Source organism: Muntiacus reevesi, chromosome 2 (assembly GCF_963930625.1).
Source record: "Muntiacus reevesi chromosome 2, mMunRee1.1, whole genome shotgun sequence".
Taxonomy (NCBI): domain Eukaryota; kingdom Metazoa; phylum Chordata; class Mammalia; order Artiodactyla; family Cervidae; genus Muntiacus; species Muntiacus reevesi.
Genome location: NC_089250.1, coordinates 227,098,131 through 227,116,597, shown reverse-complemented (window position 1 = coordinate 227,116,597; position 18,467 = coordinate 227,098,131). Strand labels below are relative to the sequence as shown.

Here is an 18,467-nt window from a genome sequence, read left to right as displayed (position 1 = left end):
GCTGAGTCAAGGCAGGGGCATCTGCGCGCCCTGAGGGGCTCAGGAGGCTCTGGCCTGAGCACCTGGACCTGTGTGAGCGCTTGCAGGGCTGCGGTGGCCAAGTTGGCATCCACTGCATTCAGCAGCTCCCAGCCCCATGGAGACCACAGCGGACCTGGGACCTGGGCTGACTGGCTAGATGCCAGGGCCACCTAGCGGAGGGGCTGTGTGTGTGGGGATGGGGATGGGGTCAGGGAGGGGTGGACACAGAGCCTCTGTCTAGAGGGGGAGGGGTGGCCAAGGCAGCAGGACCCCTCCCCCCCCCACACAATATGCCCTGATAACATCGCTCATTTCAGGCCCCGCTCGGCCCCTTCGGGCAGGATATGACCAGCCCTCGAGCCGATGGCAGCCCCTTTGTCCCATCTCCAGGCACCGATCTTATCGGTCGCGTCCACTGCCGTAGTAATGGAAACACGCGGTGAGGAAATAAGAAGTTAGCGCGCAGACAGAGCACTAACAATAAATAAATAAATAAGGAGCCCAGCGCCGCGTGGGAGGGGCTCAGGGACACTGTTAGATCGGGAAGGCCAGGGGGCGGCTCCCCTCCTGGTCTGGCCAACCCTCTGCAGTTCGCCTTCCTCACCTGTCAGGTGGGCCGGCCAGAGTTGCCCGCTCCCTGGGTTGCGGAGAGATCCCGAGACAGGCAGAGCCGGGCGTGAGGGTGGACCTACCCCGGTCTCCCTCCACCCCCAGGGCCCTGAGCCCCAGGCTGCCCCAAGGTGTCCCCCGTGAGGGCTTGGAGGGGGCCCCACAGCACACACACTGCTCTGCCACCCCGCCCACCGTCCTCAGCCCTCCTGGCTCTTCCAGATGGCCCGAGCGTCCCGGCTCCCATCCCACAGACGCGTGGCCTAGGTGCCAAGCCACACACCCCAGTAGGAGTGGGACGGCAAGAAGTCAGTCTGTCCTTGATGCCCGTGGTCAGTGGGCCCACCCAGCCGGGAGTAGCTGGATGGTCACCAGTGCTGGTGGCAGTAACCACGGCCACTCAAGTCCCTCGCCAGCGAAGGCACGGATGATAGTGACAGCCGGCGAGGCCCTGACCTCCTGCTGTGAAGCCAGCCTGGCGTCCTGTGTGCGGCCTGCGCATTCCACGGGAGATGGGGGGTGGGGGGTGGGGGGGGAAGGCGAGCTGAGGCGTCCCAGGCCACGGTGGGCCCAGGAGGACGAGGAAGCATGCTTCCAGGAGGGGCCGCCCTCTCCAGGGGCTCCAGCCGGGGCCGGGTGGCCCTGCAGCCCTGATGTCTGGAGGCCCTGGCGGGACAGGCGGATGCTCAGACGCCCGGCCTCGGGGTTGGGGGCAGCCAGGGCAGGAAGCCGGCGGGAGGGCGGAGGAGGAAGCCAGCTCGATTAGCACCCGCGGCAGAGATAGGCGGCCCAGCCGCAGATAGCCACTCCCGGAAGGCGGTGAGGTCAGTGGCCAGGCCTGGGCCCCCACCCGCTGCTGGGAGAGGGGGATCTGGGCCTGGTCACACTCCCCGCAGGGCAGCCCATGCCCCCTCCATCTCTGCCGGCACAGGGTCCACAGCCGCCCACCAAATGGCCCGGAGAAGCCCATGGGGCTGGGCCGGGAGGCGGGACTGCAGGGCCCAGCCCTGGTCCCCCCAGAATCTCTCCAGGCTTCAGTGTCCTCGCCTGAAACATGGGAGCATGGTGCCTGCCACCACATTTCAGTGTCAGCCTTTTCCTGGGTCTCTCGTGTCCACACCAGAGCCCCTATAGTCCACTTGCCTCAGGGCTGCCGGGCTGGCCCGTGTGGTCTCCTCGCCGGGCCCGCACCGGCTGCACAGGTGGGCCAGCTCCCTGCCGCGGACCTCCTGGTGCAGATCCCCGAGGGCAAGAGGCACATACCCCTCACCATGCGTGCCCCTTCTCGGTTGCCTTCTCTGCTTAGCTTCTGGGCCCCTGCTGACCGCTCTCCGCATAGTCCGTGGCCCTGGGAGGGCCAGGGCTCCCCCAGGGTCCGTGACAAAGACTGGCACACAGTAGGTGCTCAATGAATGAAAATGGGAGCGAGTAAGTGGACAGGCTGTGTGGCGGGCAAGTCCAATGGGATGATGGGCAAGTCTTGTTAAAGAGCGGCCCGTGGATTGCCAGCCCTGCTCATGGGTCCTGGCCCCGAGTGACCCGAGGTCCGGGCCTTTGTCGGGGCGGAGGTTGAAGTCAGAATGGGGCCGAAGGGCGGCTTTTACTAGCTGGGCTGAAGCATCACTGACCACGGAGGGGGCTACTCAGGGCTGAAGGGTCAGCAGCCTGGTCTGGGGGCGGTGGGCCATGGCCTCAGCCCCCGCTAAGGGTGGAGGGGGTGCAGGCCCTCTGCTCAGGGCCCTCCTGGGGTGTTGTGTGTGGCCTGGCACCTGGGTCTCTGGTGCCCACAGGGCGGCACACGACACGGCATCCACGTGGGCCAGGCCAGCCAGAAGGAGGGACCTCAGGCTGATGGCCCTAGCTCAGCCTTGGCTCCGGGGCTCTCCCACAGGGCCCTGCTTGGGGGATGGCAGCGCTGAGCTGTGCTGTTGGACGCTGGCTGGGGGTTCAGGTCACTCCCCTAGCCTGGGGACTGATGCCCTAGGGAGGGGCTTGAGAGGGGGTCAAGGAGGAACTCAAGGGGGCCTGTCAGAGTCACAGCCAGCCAAAGCCTGTGACCCTGAACCCTATTTCCATGAAAACCACCTACAGCGTGGGATCCCCCTGCTTTCTGAGACCGTCCTGGTCAGCAGTCCCCAGACGGCAGCCAGCTCCCCTCACTTCTCTGGTCTTTGCTCAAACGTGGCTCAGGCCACCCCTCAGAGCCGCCCCTCAGTTCATTCCAGAGCCTCACCCTCTTAACACCCCTGGACATGTGATGCTTTTACTTATTATTTAGTCTCTGTCTCCCTGATCGAAACAACAGTCCCCTGGGGGGCCGGGATGATGCTGGCACTGAGTAAGTGGAGTAAGCACAGGGGTTTGTTGAGCGAATAAACAACCCCCTTCTCTGGCCCACTCCTGGACTGCAGACCCCCACTACTTGCTTCTAATGGCCCGCATCACCGGAGACACACCTCCCCTTTTCCAGCTGGCGATGCGTAGTAACCACCTGGGAAGGATGGCGGCTGCGAAGACCAATGACCCCCTCCTCGGTGCGCCCCCTCCCCGCTGCTCCAGTCCTGGTCTACTCAGCTGCGAAGGGGGTCAGGATGGGTGGAGGGCCCTCTGGACGGGGGTCGGGGGGCGGTCTCAGGGAACACGTCTCTCTGGGGACATCTGGCGTGGAACATGGAGAGAAGGTGGCTCCTGGCGCTCCTGGCTCTGGTCTCTGAGCTGACCCCAGGCTGACCCCCACCGCCCGCCGTTGCTCCCTCCTGTGCCCCTCCCCCCCCAGCTAATCTAAGATAAATGGGCCTATTGGGCCGCAATGCCAGGCCCAGTGATAACACAAAATAGCTGAAATGATTTTTCCCACCCACACATGCCGAGCGAGCGGGAGGGGCCGTGTGGCCAGGCCGTATCAGCCCATCTCCCCGCTGTCCATCAGGACGGGCCGTCCTGCCTCAGCCGCCTGCCCACCGCCGCTGCCTGATAACAAACCTTGAGGTCTGCAGAGAAACTCCAGGCAGCAAGATTAGTCCACTGAGTGCACCCAGACGGCCAGCCCGACACCCTTGCGCATGCTCCTGGGGGAGCATGCCAGGCCTCCAGCAGACCCTGGGACCCTGCACAGAGAAGAAACCGCTCCGGGGCCCAAGTGGAAAACAGCAGCCATCATACCTGCCCCCTGCTCCCAGAGGTGGTGTCCACTAGCCCACTCTCCATGCAGCGGCCAACCAAACACCCTGCTTCACACCCACCCCATGTTACAGCCAAGACGGTGGAGGCATCTCACTACAGTCCATGGCCTTGAGCCCAAACCCTGACCCATCCGTGGCCTGTCCTGTCTCTCCCCAACCCTGCTCCAGCCGCGCCCATGCTGTTCAAACCTCAGGGCAATTTGCACGTGCCCGCTCCTCACCTGAACACCCTTGGCCCACTCCAATGTATTTTTTAGGCTGCACCTTGGGGGTAGGGTACACCTACGGTGCTGTCGTGGCCTGACAAGCTGGCTGTCCCCTCTGCTGACCTGCAGTGCGGTGGGGATGTGGCCAGCCTTCCCATCTCAGCCTCGAGGGCCTGGGATGAAGCTGAGAACCAAGAAGATGACACCTCATGTTTGGTCATCTGAATTTTGTCTTGTAAACAGAGGTCACCAGGAAAGAGTTCCAGGCCCCGATACACTCACAGGTGAAGGGACCCTGTTCCTGGGGCTCTGACCACACTGTCAGGTCACGGGCCTGGCCATCTGTGGAGCCCAGGCCATGCTCAGGGCTACTTGACTAGCCACCAGAGCTGGTGGGGAGCCCTGGGGTCCCCTAGGTTCACTCCTTCAGTCCCCAGGTACTCACTGCCCCTGAGGTGGACAGCCCTGCACTCAGGGGTGTCTGGACCATGCTGCCTCCTGGACAGGCATGCAGAGAACTGGATGAGAAGTGCTCACGTGGTCTGCCCCAGGCAAGTCCCTGGGGGGAGGGGACCCCCCATGAGGTCTGGCTGCAGAGGAGGCTCTCGGGTCCCTTGGGGCCCAAACCCAGCGCAGCCCCCACTCACTGCCCTCCGTTTCTCATGCCCCGGCCAGGAGGCTGAGGTCAAGCCAACTGCCACTGCAACGGGGGCCACGAAGCGGGTGATAGGGCCAGGACCCTCCACAGTTGAAGGGGACCCTCAGGGCTCGCAGCCCTCCCTGGGGCTGCCTGTGTACCCAGCCCTCTGCTTTTCCTGCATGTTAACTGGGGAGGCAAAGGGGGAGGCCGTCACTGGGGCCGCGGAGCAGAGGTAGGGCAGGGCCATCACAGATGCGAGGTGGGGATTTCAGATTAGAGCTCCCAGCCATCTGCATATCGGAACTCTAAACAGCCAGTCCCTTGCACAAACAAGGTCAAAGATAAAAACACCCTGCCGTCCGCCCCTCTCCTCTACCCTCTCACTCGGGCTGGTAGCTTAATGGGAGATGAGGACAGTACCAGGCAGGGCAGCCCCCTGCCCAACACCCCCTCCCCACTGTGGACTGTAGCCGCCCCACAGACTCAAGGCCAGGGTGGGTCCCCTGCTCTGCTCTCACTCACTTTCCCAGTGGCAGCCCCAGGGACCCCCTCTCTTGGGACCAGACGCTCCCCCCAGCACCCGGCTCAGCACCCTGGGGTCCTGGCGTGGGCTATGCTCCGGTGGGCACTCTCCTCTCCCACATCCACGCGGACCTGCTGACCTCAGTGTTGGGGTCACTTTTTTGGCGAGGACCCTGCCCTCCCAGACAGTCCATGGGGCTGGTGGTGTTTGGGCTCCATGAGGATGGGGGTGCCCCTGCCCAGCTGGTACGGCCTCTGTACCAGCCTCACCCCCAGGGCTGCTGCCCCTGCCACTCGGAGGAGGGGAGCGACCTCTCTGCGGACCCAGCCAGGACCCCGGGCTCCTGACGGTCAGCAGGGACCCCTGGCCAAGGTGCCCGTTACCAGCGGGGGCTCCTCCCTGCTGCGTGGTCGCACACAGTGGCTTCTCCCCCAGACCCTCCCTGACCCAGAGAGGCCCGGGCCGTCCCGGCAGACTGCCGGCACTGAGTGGGGAGCTGGCTCTGCCCTGCATGCTTATAAAGGCGAGGAAACCAAGCCCAGAGAAGTCAGGCAAGCTGCCACAGTCGTTCAGCAAAGCTGGCCCCAGGCCTAGGCAGGCAGCTTCCGGCCTCTCAGCACAGCCGGGGCTGGATGGGGTTCCCGCTTGAAGCAGTCGCACTTGAGAACTAGCCGCCGGCAGCTGACGACGCTCTTGACGTCTGAAGTGAAGTGACATCCTGAGTGCCTCCCCACCTGTTTCTGGGGCTCTGGGGTTGTGGTGGGGTGCGGGGGTGGGTGGGGAGTTGGCATGGGGACAGTAACGAGGCTGGAGCTGACAGGCCCCTCAAACACCCTGTGGCCCAGATTTCACTGTGTGTATGGCGCGCGTCCAGGGCCCCCGGGGAGGAGGGGCTGGAAGGCCTCCCTTCTGCCTGGGGTGGAGGTATCTCCTGGGGTCTCTGCTCAGGGCCTGGACCCCTGCAGGAAGGGCAGCTGCACCAGACCCACGCGTGGCTGAGGAGAGGCGTGTGGCCCAGCCTCTCTGCCGGGTTGGCTCACACGCCCTGGGACCTTGCGGTCTCAGCAGCCCCTGGCATGGGTCTGACCCAGGAGCTGTCCTGGCCTGCAGAAGACAGTAGCCAGGAAGGCGAGGGGTGGGGGGCCACCCCCTGCCAGGGCCGCACCAGATGTGTGCAAGCCCTGGGCCTCACACGGGAAACCAAGGCTCAGTGGCCCCCCAGAGCCAGGTAGGACAGGGTGCACGTGGTCCCAGCTGCCGCCTCCATCCCAGAAGGAAAGGTAGCCCCCCCCCAACTATCCCTGGCCTGACAAGCCAGGTCCCCAGGGTGGCAGTCCTCACGTGGGATGGGGCAGGAGGAACTGGATTTCAAGAGATCCTCAGATGGGGAAGGGGTCAGAGGGACCGTGCGGGAGGGGCCAGGGAACCACGAGGGCACCAGGACCTGGCGAAGGCTTGGCTGCACACCCCTTTCCCTTGGTTGGCCGGTCCCTGGGCCGGGCGCTGCCCTTGGGGACGCCGATCCAGCCGGCCCCGGCAAGGCCTGCCTCTCATCACCAGTGGGGCGGCCCCTACAAGATAAGAGCCCACGGGGCCTCTCTGGCTTCCCGGCCAGGCGATAAGTGTGGCCTGTTTGGGGTCTGATAGAGGACGGCCACCATGGCGGTTGGCCAGCGACCGCTTATCGGCCCATCGCTGCCCACTACACAGAAATTCCTATCTGTGGGGGCTGACAGGGAGCCCCCCCCATGGCCCCCCGAAGATGCAAATAGCGCAGGAAGCTCCCGAGTGCACCCACCCAAGCTACGGCCCCCACAGCCGCCCTGAGGCCAGGCCCTGATCTCCAGGGGGCCTCTGCCTTCCCGTCTGTAGAACATGGATGCGGATGCTAAGAAGGCCGCACGGTGGGCGGGGGACAACGCAGGACAGCTGGGTTGGTGTCCACAGATGCACAGCCAGAGCTCCAGGGCTGGAGCTTGCTGTGTTGCCTCTGGGCGGTAACGTGGACCAGCCCCAGGGCTGCTCTGCGCCTGCCTCAGGGGCTGGTGTGAGGACGGCCCAGCCCCTTTGTCCCTGCAGTTGCTCCAGACTGCAGTCTCAGCCCCCGCCTGCCCAGGGTCCACTCCTTGGACTGGTGGTGGTCCCTGGACCACCCTGGAGTGTGGGAGCCATGGGGCCAAGGCAGGGCTGACTTGGAGTCTATAGGTGCCTTGCTGTTACCTCGTCCTAGACCCGGGGAAAATGGGGCAGCAGAGTCAGCCCCAGCCCCACGGCTCTGTCCCGTGTGTGGAGAGGCCTGGCCCTGCAGGGGGGTGTCCAGCTCAGCTGTCCCCGACCAGTGGTGCGGGCTGCACAGACACGTGGCCTGAGGCCTGTCCCTGGCCAGGTGCTCCGTGCGCTGTGGGCACAGCTGGCCAAGGCTCCCGGGGCCCCTCCCCGCCTGTCATTGGGTCACCAGGGTGACATGGTGGCAGCTGAGGAGTCCCGACGGCAGCAGAGGGGCTGTGCTAACGCCCCTTCCCGTCCTGGGCTAGCACGGGGGCCCCAGCCTGTCTGACCCAGGGTGCTCCACAGTCCACCCACGCTCTCAGTGGACTGACTCGCCCCTGGCCTTGAGTCTGTGGTCGCTGTCCCCATCCTTGTTGTGACCAATGGCCAACCCTGCCCTCTCTGGGCCTCAGACATGCACATACAGCAGAAAGAGGTGTGTGAAGACAGCAGGGAGCCCGGAAAACACACGAGCCCTCATCTCTTTGATGAGACACCACTAATCAATCCAGCACTGTCTCATTGGCACCTCGGGATCACAACGAGGTTCACAGGGCTACTAGAACTGAATGGCAGGAGAGCATCTCTAACACCCCTGGGAGACCACGGGCGTCCTCTCTGCCCGGGTGAGGTCATCCCGGCCCCCACAAGCTGAGGCCCTAGCTGTACGTCCCCTGCGACCTCCCTCCCTGCGCTGCTGGCCGCACTGGTGTCATAGTTCCCCAAGAGCCTGTCTGTTAAGAGCTGACGTCTGGTACACAGCAGGTGTTCAGTACGTGCTTGCTATGTGGTCACGTGCCTGGCCCGGGAGTGCGGCCTCCATCCAAGCCCTGCGTTCACCAGGGCCACGCCCGCCCGCACTCACCTAGCGGCTCCCACGCGGGGCCTGGACGGCCAGCTGTGCTGTGCCGGGTGAGCCCATCAGCTCCGATTAGGAATCGCAGCAACAGGCGACGGGCCCAGCCCGCCTGCAACTCAAGCTGGTGGAAATGGGGCGCCTCGGGGACAGCCTAGTGGGCCCTGAGCTCACAGTTCCAGCTACAAACGGGGTGGGGCGGGGCAGTGCTGGGAGGCACAGACCACTTCAAAGACATGCCCTTCGTCCAGGAAGGGGGGGGGGGGCTGGAGCCGCCTCCTGTCTCCTGTCCCTCCCACCCCCCGAGGCCGGAGCCCCTTCCTGGCTGGCAAGGGCCTGGCACGCGGGCAGTTCCAGATCCACACCCCTGCTACCCTGCCTTGGCCCTGCTGCTCCCGCCTGGTGGATGCCCTTCGCGTCTTACGGCTGCTCCGCTGTCCCAGCCAGACCACACCCTGCCTCCAAGGAACCCTCAGAGGCCCGTCCACTGCGCGGGCCTGAGCGCCGGCACAGCTAGGTGCCCCTTCCAGGGAACCTGCGGACCTACAGGCCGGCTGGACTTTGGAACAGCCGCCAGGCTTGGGTCCAACAGCTCACCGCCCACCTCCTGGCCACCGTGTCCCACCCCACGCCGGCAGCTGGCCGGTTCTCAGGACCCCCCACTGGCTGGGCCCCAGGGCCGCCCTGTGAGGTGACGCTGCCGGACCCGGCTGCAGGCACACTTACCTGGCCCGCTCCAGGGGCTGCTGGCTGCCTCCACCTCCAGCCTCATCTCTGGCTCCTGATGCTCCGGCTCCTCAGGGCCTCCTGGGGACATGGGGGCCAGCGGCAGCAGAGGGGGTGGAGGATTAGCGTCTGCAGAAAGGAAGACCAGTAGGTTCCCTGGAGCCTCAGGACACCGAGGTGTCTGCCCACCCCGGCCCGCGGCCGAGAGGGATACTGAAGCCAGGTGGGTGAGCGTGTGGCCGCAGTGGCCCCCTCACCCAGGCTTCTTCAAACTGGGGGTGCGATCAGACATCTCAGTTTTGCCCCCCCGGCCTTAAAAAAAAAAAACCCTCAGCCCCTCATTAACTGCAGCAGTGATAGGTGCCCTCCCCACTGCTGTTAATAATTAGAGTGTGGATGGCCTCTCGGCACGCCCAGGCCAGCGGGCACACGCGCAGCCCAGCTCCCGGTCTCCTCGCTGGCAGCTGGGGGCCCCTCCGCCAAGCCCCGCACCCAATTCCAGCCCAAAGGGCATATTTGCCTTCCCTGCTGGACCGATAACCACCGCGGCCCCCAATCAATGAGGTCCCATAAAAGCCCCCCCCCTTGGTGACGTCACGCACCCGGCAGATTATTAATACCGCGATAAGGGCTGTGATTAACATCGAATAAATCAATCACACGGTATAAAAGTCCTATTATTTTTGGCTATAAATCAACGCGGCTGGCATCTGAGCTCCAGCCACTGCGCGGGAGCCACGCTGGGCCTGCCCGACAGGCAGACATTGCTCCTGCCGCCTTATCGCGCCCATCAGCGCGTTATCACTGCAGTCTGTGCCAGGTGCAACCCCGACTGTTTTTTCCAGCTCCTCCCCGGGCCCGCCCCCACTCCATGCAGCCCAGCTCCCAGATCAGATAAGGGACCCGGCTCCCAGGGGCAAAGTCCACCAGGAACCAGCCACTGGCCCTCTGGAGAGCGAGGCCCCCGTGAGCTCGCAGCACCTGATGGTGATGGAGGTGGTGGTGGAGGCTCCCCGCCACGCCCTGGGCCACTGAGGGGCTCAGGCCCAGTTACAGATGTGGAAACCAAGGCTCAGAGAGGGCTGAGGCCGGGGCCAGGCTGGGGTGGGCGGGGCGGGTGCTGGCTGCAGTGCTAAGTGACTGATGGAGATGATGAAGGCAGAGACAGAAACAGCCACAAAGAAGAGTGTCAGAGTCTGGGCCTGTGCCCCTCTGCTCTGCGCTCTGCTCAGGGGAGCTGAGGATGATGGGAGCCCTGGCCCTGGGTTCGAGTCCTGCTGGCCTGGCCTCACTGCAGGGGCCGGGACCCTGACAGGCTGCGTTGGGAAAGGGCACACAGGCTGCAGGTCTCAGAGGATGGGGCCTGTTGGGGGCCTGTGGTTATCCCGGGGAGATCCTGACACTGGCACCTTAGGGGGGTGGGGGGTCCACAGTGAGAAGCCCCCTCACCTTCTGCCTGGAATCTCTGCCCCTCAGTCCCAGCCCTGCTGGGCTGTCCTGCTGTCCTTCTGTGTCCCACCCCAGGGCCTTTGCACGGGCAGCACCACACGTCCTGCAGGTCTGCTCACAGTTGCCCCCACCCATCTGGCCTTCACTCCGGGTCACAGCACCACTCAGTCCTGTGACTGTCTCCCCATCACACCATGGCCTGAGGGTGACTCTGCCTCTGTGCACCAGGCTTCGTGGCACAGAGTGGGGGTGGGAGTGAGGTTTCCACCCACGGCCAGCAGGGCAGAGGCGGGCGGGGTGAGGTGAGCAGGACTCAGAGCCCACCCCCAAACCTTCTACTAACCGCCCCCCAGTCTCAGGCCCCTCTTCTAGAAAACAGGGGTGAGGGCGCTGACCTCCCCCAGGGCCTCCGTCTCAGGGAGGCCCCTCCTCGGGGTCTCTGGGGCAATCTGAGGATGTGGCTGGCCCGAGAGGCTGGTCCAGCTTTGAGGTCCTTCCAGGGACCTGGCCAGAGGAGACTCCTTGGTGTCAGTTAATCCACCCCTGGGTGTGTGTGGGAATCTCTCCTCCCAAGTCCTGTCCTCAGCTTCAGAGACACATCCCCAACCCCTGGGACGCTGCCACCAGGAGGGCCCAAGGAAGGGTTCCAGGTGCCCAGGGTGGGGTGGCGTGGTGAGGGTAGCCGGCAGAGAGTGGGGGAGTCCGCCTGAATCCAGACCTAGGGAGGGATTCTGTCTGGGAGTTCACAGGCAGGGTGACCCACGGCAAATCACTTAGACTCTCGGGGCCTCATTCTCTCGTTTGTAAAGGGAGCCCATGTGCTGAGGCAAGCGTCTGTGTTTCACTGAGTCGGGGAGGTCACTCGGAGCCCACGTGACCCCAACTCAGCCTGGACTAGACCTGCCCCCTCTGGGCCTCGCTCTCCCCATCTGCGCCATGAAGGGCCCAGCTTTCTAGACCCCCATCCCTGACCCCCTCCATGCCTTCTCCTGGCCCTGCTGGGCACGGCTGGCCCGCGGGCACCTCTCAGCACAACGCCCATTTCACACGTGTGGAAACTTGAGTCCTCGGCGGGCACCGGCTCATGTGAAGTGGCGAGGATGGGGGGCAGCCCAGGAGGCTGGGGCCAGGCCTGCGGGGCCCACCGCCCAACTCACCTGGACTGGAAGGGCTTGTGGGCTCGGGCTCCAGCGCTGTGGCCTCCCGCTCTGGAAGGCTGGAGTCCACGGCCTGGGCCTCTTCTTTGGCCTCCATATCTCCGAGGGAACCTGTGGACACAGCCCCAGAGGAGTCGTGAGGCGCTGCCCCCTCACAGTGCACCCACCACCGACCCCCTGACCCTGTCAGAACCGGCGCAGCCCCGGGGGCCGGCGCAGCGGGAACCAGGCGGAGTCTCAGCCCCTACGCGGTCAGAGGCCTCGAGGGGGCGACCACGAGCAGGGCGTCCCCCAGGGATGCGCGTACCCCGCCCCTGTACCCACCCCAAGCCCCGCACCGGTTCCACACCTGGGGGTCACCCAGCCACCCGCTGCCCGGGCCTGCTCGCCGGGCCCCCCAAGGGAGACATCGCCCCGGCCTCTGCGCGGTCGCCCCCATGCCTGGGCCCCCTCCTGTAGGAAGTCCCCACACTCAGGGTTCCGAAGTCTGCGGACATGCCGAGGGTGGGCCCCAGGGCCTGGCCCACAGGAGGAGCTCGTCAACCCGATTCAAGCGGCAATGGCCGATGAGGCACAGGTGGGCACGAAGGTGCCTGCAACCAGCCCATCATCTTCCCTCAGAGGCTCCTGCGGGGTGGGGGGCGGGAGGCACCCTGCAGGGCTCTTCTGACAGCCGAGCAGGCAGCCTGACCCCAGACCACCTGAGCAACCTGCCGGGGGTCCCCACATGCAGGCCAGGGTAGCAGAGTCAGGACGGTGCCTGTGCGGGGGGCACGAGACCTGTGGAGAGCAGCTGTCCCACCTCCCCCGCCGCCAATCCCCCAGACCCTCGCCCCGCCCCCTTCCCAGCTCCTTCTCGGGACACCTGCCCCGCCCCTCCCCGCCCACTGCTCAGCACCCCTGGATTCTAGCTCCAGGCCCCCACGGAGCTGTAAGGACAGGAGGTGGGCCGGCTGGCGCTCACCTCTCGTGGCCGTGGGGCTCAGACACAGAACCAGCCCTGGGGTGAACCCTCATGGCATGGCGCAATCTCCTCCGTGCGCCCACAAGGGAGGCTCCACGGCAGGCTTGGAGCGTCCGACTTGTGCCCCTGGGGTGAGTGGGCGGCCTGACCCTCTGTGACCTCCCCTGCCCGTGGGGTTGGCCAGAGCAAGCACTGCCGGTTGCCTTGGGGGGTGCAGCACACAGGCCTGGGGTCGGCCCATTTGCCGGCCTCTTTCTAGAGTCCAGGGGCTTCGGCAGCTTACTCAAGAGTGGAGAGGGGGCCCCGAATCTGTGGGCGCTCGTGCAGATGGCAGGGACTTCCTGGCCTCAGTGGCCAGCTCCGGAGAAGGGGTGCGAAGCTCCTGCTTTCAGGGACTGCGGGGACCAGAGTCCTGGGGTTGGGCATTTGCCTCTCCCCACTCCACTCTCCCGCCCAGGTGGGCCTCAGCCACCCAGGGAGGCCCCAGCTCCTGGCGGCTCCATTTATGAAAGAACAAAGGCATCCGCTTGGCACAAAGCGTGACAGGAGCGTGAAGAAAGAGGCTGCCGGCCACAGCAATTTATCCTAATGGCGCTAATTCATTCTAGCACAATTAATGCTCTGATAACTTGGGAGACAATCGCCAACCAGCAAATGGCTCCAGGCCCACAAGAGGGATGTGATGGGATGTGATGCTGTGAATCCCGCCCTACGAGGCCTTGGATCCTCTGCTGGAGCCTCCCTGCCGCTGTGACACCCCAGGGGCCACCTGGGCACCTGGGTCCCGGCTCCACCTGAGGGGGCAGGGGGGCAGGAAAGTTTCTCCACTGACCGGAGGGACACTGCTGCTTCTCCAAGCGCCCTGGACCAGAAAAGACCCCGCTTATCCCTGAGGAACCCTTTCTGCCCAGACACCCCAGCAGCTGGACCAGGCCAACCCTCGGTCAGGTAGGCGGGGTCCTTGCTGTGTGACTTCAGGCAAGTCGCTCCACCTCTCTGCGCTCAGAAATCATAATAGCTCCAACCCCGCATCATGAAGCCTGATTTCATCTGCATGGAGCCGTGATCAGGGCCTGACACACAGTAAGTGTTTAGGAAACACCAACATCACCAACATCAACATCACACCAACATTAACAGTTACTGACGTCCCACACCCAGCAGGGCCTGGGAAACGGGGCCATGGTGGGGAGGCATACTGCTCCTATGGAGCTTCATGTGTCTTTGAGCCCTGCGCTCAGCATCTACAAACGTCTCCCCCTTAAGCCCTCCCTGGCCTCGTAACCCAGGGGTGGAGGACAGTGGGGAAGGTGTGAATGGGGAGCAGCAGCGGGAGGCAGGCCCAGATGTCAGGTGCAACGGGCAAGTGCCTGGGGGCCTCCCAACGCCCTAGAGGTGAGCCCCAGTCGTGGCCACTTTGCAGGTGAGTCAACAGAGGCCCTCAGCCAGAACCCCCCAACACTGCAACTTCCTGGCTGCTGCTCAGGCCTCCCCCGTGACCTGGGGTGAGGGTGACACCAGCCCCATTGCCCAGAGGGGTAGAGAGCGGGGTCCAAGGCCGAGCACCTGTCTGGAGGCATCCACGGGGGACGATGCTGGTCACCCGCGCTGGGCGCAGCCCCCGCTGCCCGGAGCCCCTCGGTTATCACGGCAAGCAGACGCCCCGCGAGCTGATCTGTCTCCTGCTCATTAAGCCGGACGCCGAAATGGAAATGAAAACATAATAGCTATTTGATTGGGGGTGAGATATTTTGCATATTGGCTTGGCGCTGATAGTGGAATTTCATCAACTCCCTTTTTTCATGCTTTAAAACTGAATTACTGAGACAGACTCTGTGTGGAGGAACGATCCCTGCTCCTTCCAAGTCCTGGGCTGCCTGGTCCTCCCAGCTTTGATGGTGAGACAGCTGGGGGTCCTTTTGAATGACTGCCCAGAAAAAAGCTGGAGCTGGCTGCTGAGGGGGACAAAAGCTCCCGAGCTGGCCCCAAGGGGGCTGGCGCAGAGTCGGGAAGTCCAGAGACCCGGGTGAACCCTGCCGGCCTCTGCAGATCGTGCTCACCCCCAAGGCCACTGGGAACATTAAGTGAAAGAATTGGGGTCAAGTCCGGCGGCCTCGCACCTGGACTCCATGCGTGACCCGGATGTGGGCCTTTCCCAAGACCCCCCACGCAGCTGCTGTGTTACACAGTCATTCACAGCTGTGGGGCGGTCCTCTGTGTCCCCAAAGCACAGAGGAGGAGGGGAGGTGGGACTGCCAGGCTTCCCTCAGTGTTGGGGCCGGGGCCTGGTCATGCTCACAGGCCCACTGGCCCAGGGGTGGGATGGACGCTGGTGGGCACACGACCCTGCTCAGGTCCCCACCTGGAGTGCGGTGGACATGAGTGCCCACAGCCTCCTGCTCAACCGCTGTTCACTCCCTAGTTCTCCATTCACTCATGAAACCTCCCGAGTCCACCTTCCTGCACCAGGCCCTGGGGACCCTGCAGCCAACACATGGCCCGCCCCCCATCCCCCAGGAAAAAAAAGATGTGAAAAATGCAAGTGTGGCTACTGCCACCAAGGAGAGGTGGTAAGGCCAGTCAGGGAAGGCTTCCTGGAGGAGGTGACAAGTAAGAGACGATCTGGGATGGGACAGGAGACTGCCTGCAAGTGGGTCTGGGGAAGAGCACTCCAGGAGGAAGGAAGAGCAGAGGCCTGGGCCTTGTGTGCCACCCACTCCTCCAGCCCAGGTCCCACGTGAAAGCAGCTCGCGAGAGCAGCTTGTGTCCGGGGCTGGGGTCAGGGTTCAGTGAGGTGGTGTCGGTGGGTGCTGAGCACAGGCCTGACTTTATATATTACAACTGTTGTTATGATTTCAGCTCCCCAGGGAGGGGCCCTATGGACTCCTCTGGGCGGGTTTCAGGGTGCACGGGGGTGGAGACTGAGGGGCGTGGCAGAGGGAGGGGTATGAGGGGCTGGGGGCTGGGCAGGGCATCGTGGGCGGAGGAGAAAGACTGCCCCCCAGGCTGGTGGAAGGCCTGGCCCCCTGTCTCGCTGGCTCTGGTCAGCTGGCGGGCAGGAGAGGCACGGGGCTGCCAGGGAGAGACCCTGGCCTCTGGGCGGCACAGTGACCAGATAAGGGCCCGATAACAGAGAGAAAATAGCAACAGATTCAGACTTTCCCATCGCTGGGCAGCGGGGCAGCTCGGGCCATGGCGGGGACAGAAGGCGGTAGGGGCGGGCCCGCTCTCCCCGCGGGGCTGTGCTGTGTCCTGGGGGCTCGGGCCACACTCGTAGACTGAGTGGGTCTGAAGCCTGACCCCTGGGGGGCCCGTGGAACCTCTGGTGACCCACCCCCAGCAGGAGGGGCTCTGGCGCAGCTGTGTGGAGGAGGGAGCCGAAGCCCTGAGTGCAGAAGCTGCCCAGGTCCCTTGGGGCCACATGACCCCTCCTTCACCCCCAGTTCTCACAAGGAACCAAGCAGAGTTGGATGGAGCAAAGCGAGTGAGAAGAGGAGCCCTTGGCCGGGGTGGGCGAACAGGGCGGGGCTGGCTGTCCCACGCCTCAGAGCCCGGGCAGGAAAGGGGCACAGCGGTAGGCAGCGGGGTAGAGACAGAATCTCAGGCCCAGGGAAGATCACCAAGGCCTGGGGGGTCCCATTAAGTCAGGACTTCTTACACCTCTGCCAACACTCAGCAGGGAGGTGGGTCCCGGCCCCTGGGCCCTAAGAGGCTTGCACGGCACAAGGGCACAGGCCCCTTGGAGGAGGCTGGGAGTCTGGGCGCCCGTGGGTCCTCCCACACCCACCCTCCTGCCAGGGGCCCTTGGCCACGATGTCCCACGCCCCGCCCAGCTGAGGCCTCCCCCTCCCTCTGTGAGATCCCCACCCCACCCCACCCCCCCACCAAGTCCAGGTTCGCCCTGCAGCCTCACATTTGTCTGCAGTTCTCCCCAGGGTGGGGTGCTCTGATGCTTTGCTGCCCCACAGTGCCCCCAGTAGGGAGACCCCTGACCCTGCCGCAGACCACGTCTCGGAAGACGTTGCCGCAGTCGGCCCAGCGGGCTGCTGCTCCCAGGCTGAAGGTGTGCCCACAGCTGCGATGATGGGACGGCTCCCTGCGAGTGCAGAGAGGCCTCTGGTCTTCTGGAGGCTAGGACTGGGAGGGGTGCACACGCCCCCGCGGTGACCCGCCGGTGGCCTTCATCAACCCAGGATCAGGCCCCATTTACAGCCAGGGCGACCACAAAGAGGATGTTGGCGAGATAATCTTGGCTTCTTTGAGTGGGCAGCCTGCCCTGCGGATGGGACAGTGAGGGGCTGAACCTCTGTGCGCTGGGGGCCTGGGCCCAGCCGCCCTCCTACGCTGGTCCTGGCACGCCCCCCCCCCCCCCCACCTGCTCAGGAAGGGCATGGCCCTGAGGACAGAGGAGACGGGGGTCGGGGGGACAGACTGACTCCCGCTAAGGGTCAGCAGGATGGCACTCAGGCGCACCGTACACTGGGGGGCTCGCAGCTCCTTGCAGAGGAGCAGGTGTGGGCGAGGGCCACCCTCGGCGCAGCCCCTCTCCATGGCTGTGGTGCCGTGAGCGGTGGGTCACCTGCCTTTGCTTCCAGGCTTGAAAGCCCACAGTTGGACTTGACCCGTGAGGCCTTCTAGCCCCCAGGGCACCCAGACCGACCCTGGGGGTGCTGGTGGGCATGGTGTCCCCAGCGAGCCAGGCCCAGGAGGTGACTGGCTACTGTCACAACCCACTCTGGGTCACTGGAGGGCAAGGAGGGACTTGGGTGCTCAGAACCAAGCTTAGCAGGGCCATACTCTCTAGGAATGGGGGCCCCACACTCCTATGAATAGCGTGCCGTGATCTACCCCAGCTTTTAACAAATTAAAACACTGTAAGGAGATAGCCTTCGCATACAGTGACATTCGTCCTTTTAGGCATCACTCAACTTTTGGAAGCCTGTTCATTTAAAGACATGTTTCCCTGGTGGCTCAGAGGGTAAAGCGTCTGCCTGCAATGCAGGAGACCTGGGTTCGATCCTTGGGTCTGGAAGATCCCCTGGAGAAGGAAATAGCAACCCACTCTGGTACTCCTGCCTGGAAAATCCCATGGACAGAGGATTTTGGTAGGTTACAGTTCATGGGGTCGTAAAGAGTCGACACAACTGAGCAACTTCACTTTTCACTTTTCCCTGGGGGTCCAGTAGCTAAGACTCCATGCTCCCAAAGCAGGGGGCCCAGGTTTGATCACTTGTCGGGGAACTAGATCCCACATGCCACAACTAAGAGTTTGCATGCTGCAACTAAAGATTCCTCGCGCCACAATGAACAGGGAAGATCCTGCATGCTGCAAGTGAGACCCCTTGTAGCCAAAGGAAAAGAAAGAGCAACAGGACAGTCCCACGTAATTCAAATGAAACCCGGGTCTCCCATGGCTCAGGCTTGTGCAAATACTCCAGCAGCCCAAATGCCCACTGGCTTCTTCCCAAAGCTCTGCAGGGGTCAATCAGGATCTTAGCCCCTTTATGGCATCGAACACCTTTCTCAGTCACTTCTCCACACCCCCAGCTGACCCAGCCTCTGGCCATAGGGTCCTGATCCCAGCTTCCTTGTCTCCACTCCCAGAACCCTCTGACTTATGTGCTGACGCCCTTACAGGAGGTCTGCAGCTGGGCTGTCAGCTGTGGAGGGAATTCCTGGGTGCCCAGAAGACAGCAGAGGGGGCAGGCGGGGGGTGCAGAGTGAGCCCAGCAGGCCCACTCCTGGGGATCCCCTGTTCCCCAGCCCTGGACATGGGACCCCCGCTGTCCGCTGCAGCTGCTGAGCCTGGAGGACCACCCCAGGCCTCCTCCCCAACCTCGGCCACACTCGTCAGCTCCCCCAGCCT

At 64.0% G+C, this 18,467-nt stretch overlaps 1 protein-coding gene across 4 annotated transcripts in view; it reads right to left on the bottom strand.

The window, feature by feature from the left end:
- Positions 1-18,467, bottom strand: part of ZFPM1 (zinc finger protein, FOG family member 1) — a 61,890-nt gene that overhangs the window by 25,186 nt on the left and 18,237 nt on the right. For 3 of the 4 annotated variants that reach the window (XM_065925177.1, XM_065925175.1, XM_065925178.1), the window contains exons 2-3: positions 11,638-11,748; positions 9,032-9,160 (exon numbers count right to left, since the gene is read on the bottom strand). In XM_065925177.1, coding sequence (XP_065781249.1) covers positions 9,032-9,160; positions 11,638-11,734 — 226 coding nt within the window. In that variant the 5' untranslated portion in view covers positions 11,735-11,748. The remainder of the gene's footprint in view (positions 1-9,031; positions 9,161-11,637; positions 11,749-18,467) is intronic. The other variant, XM_065925176.1, reaches the window with a different exon arrangement.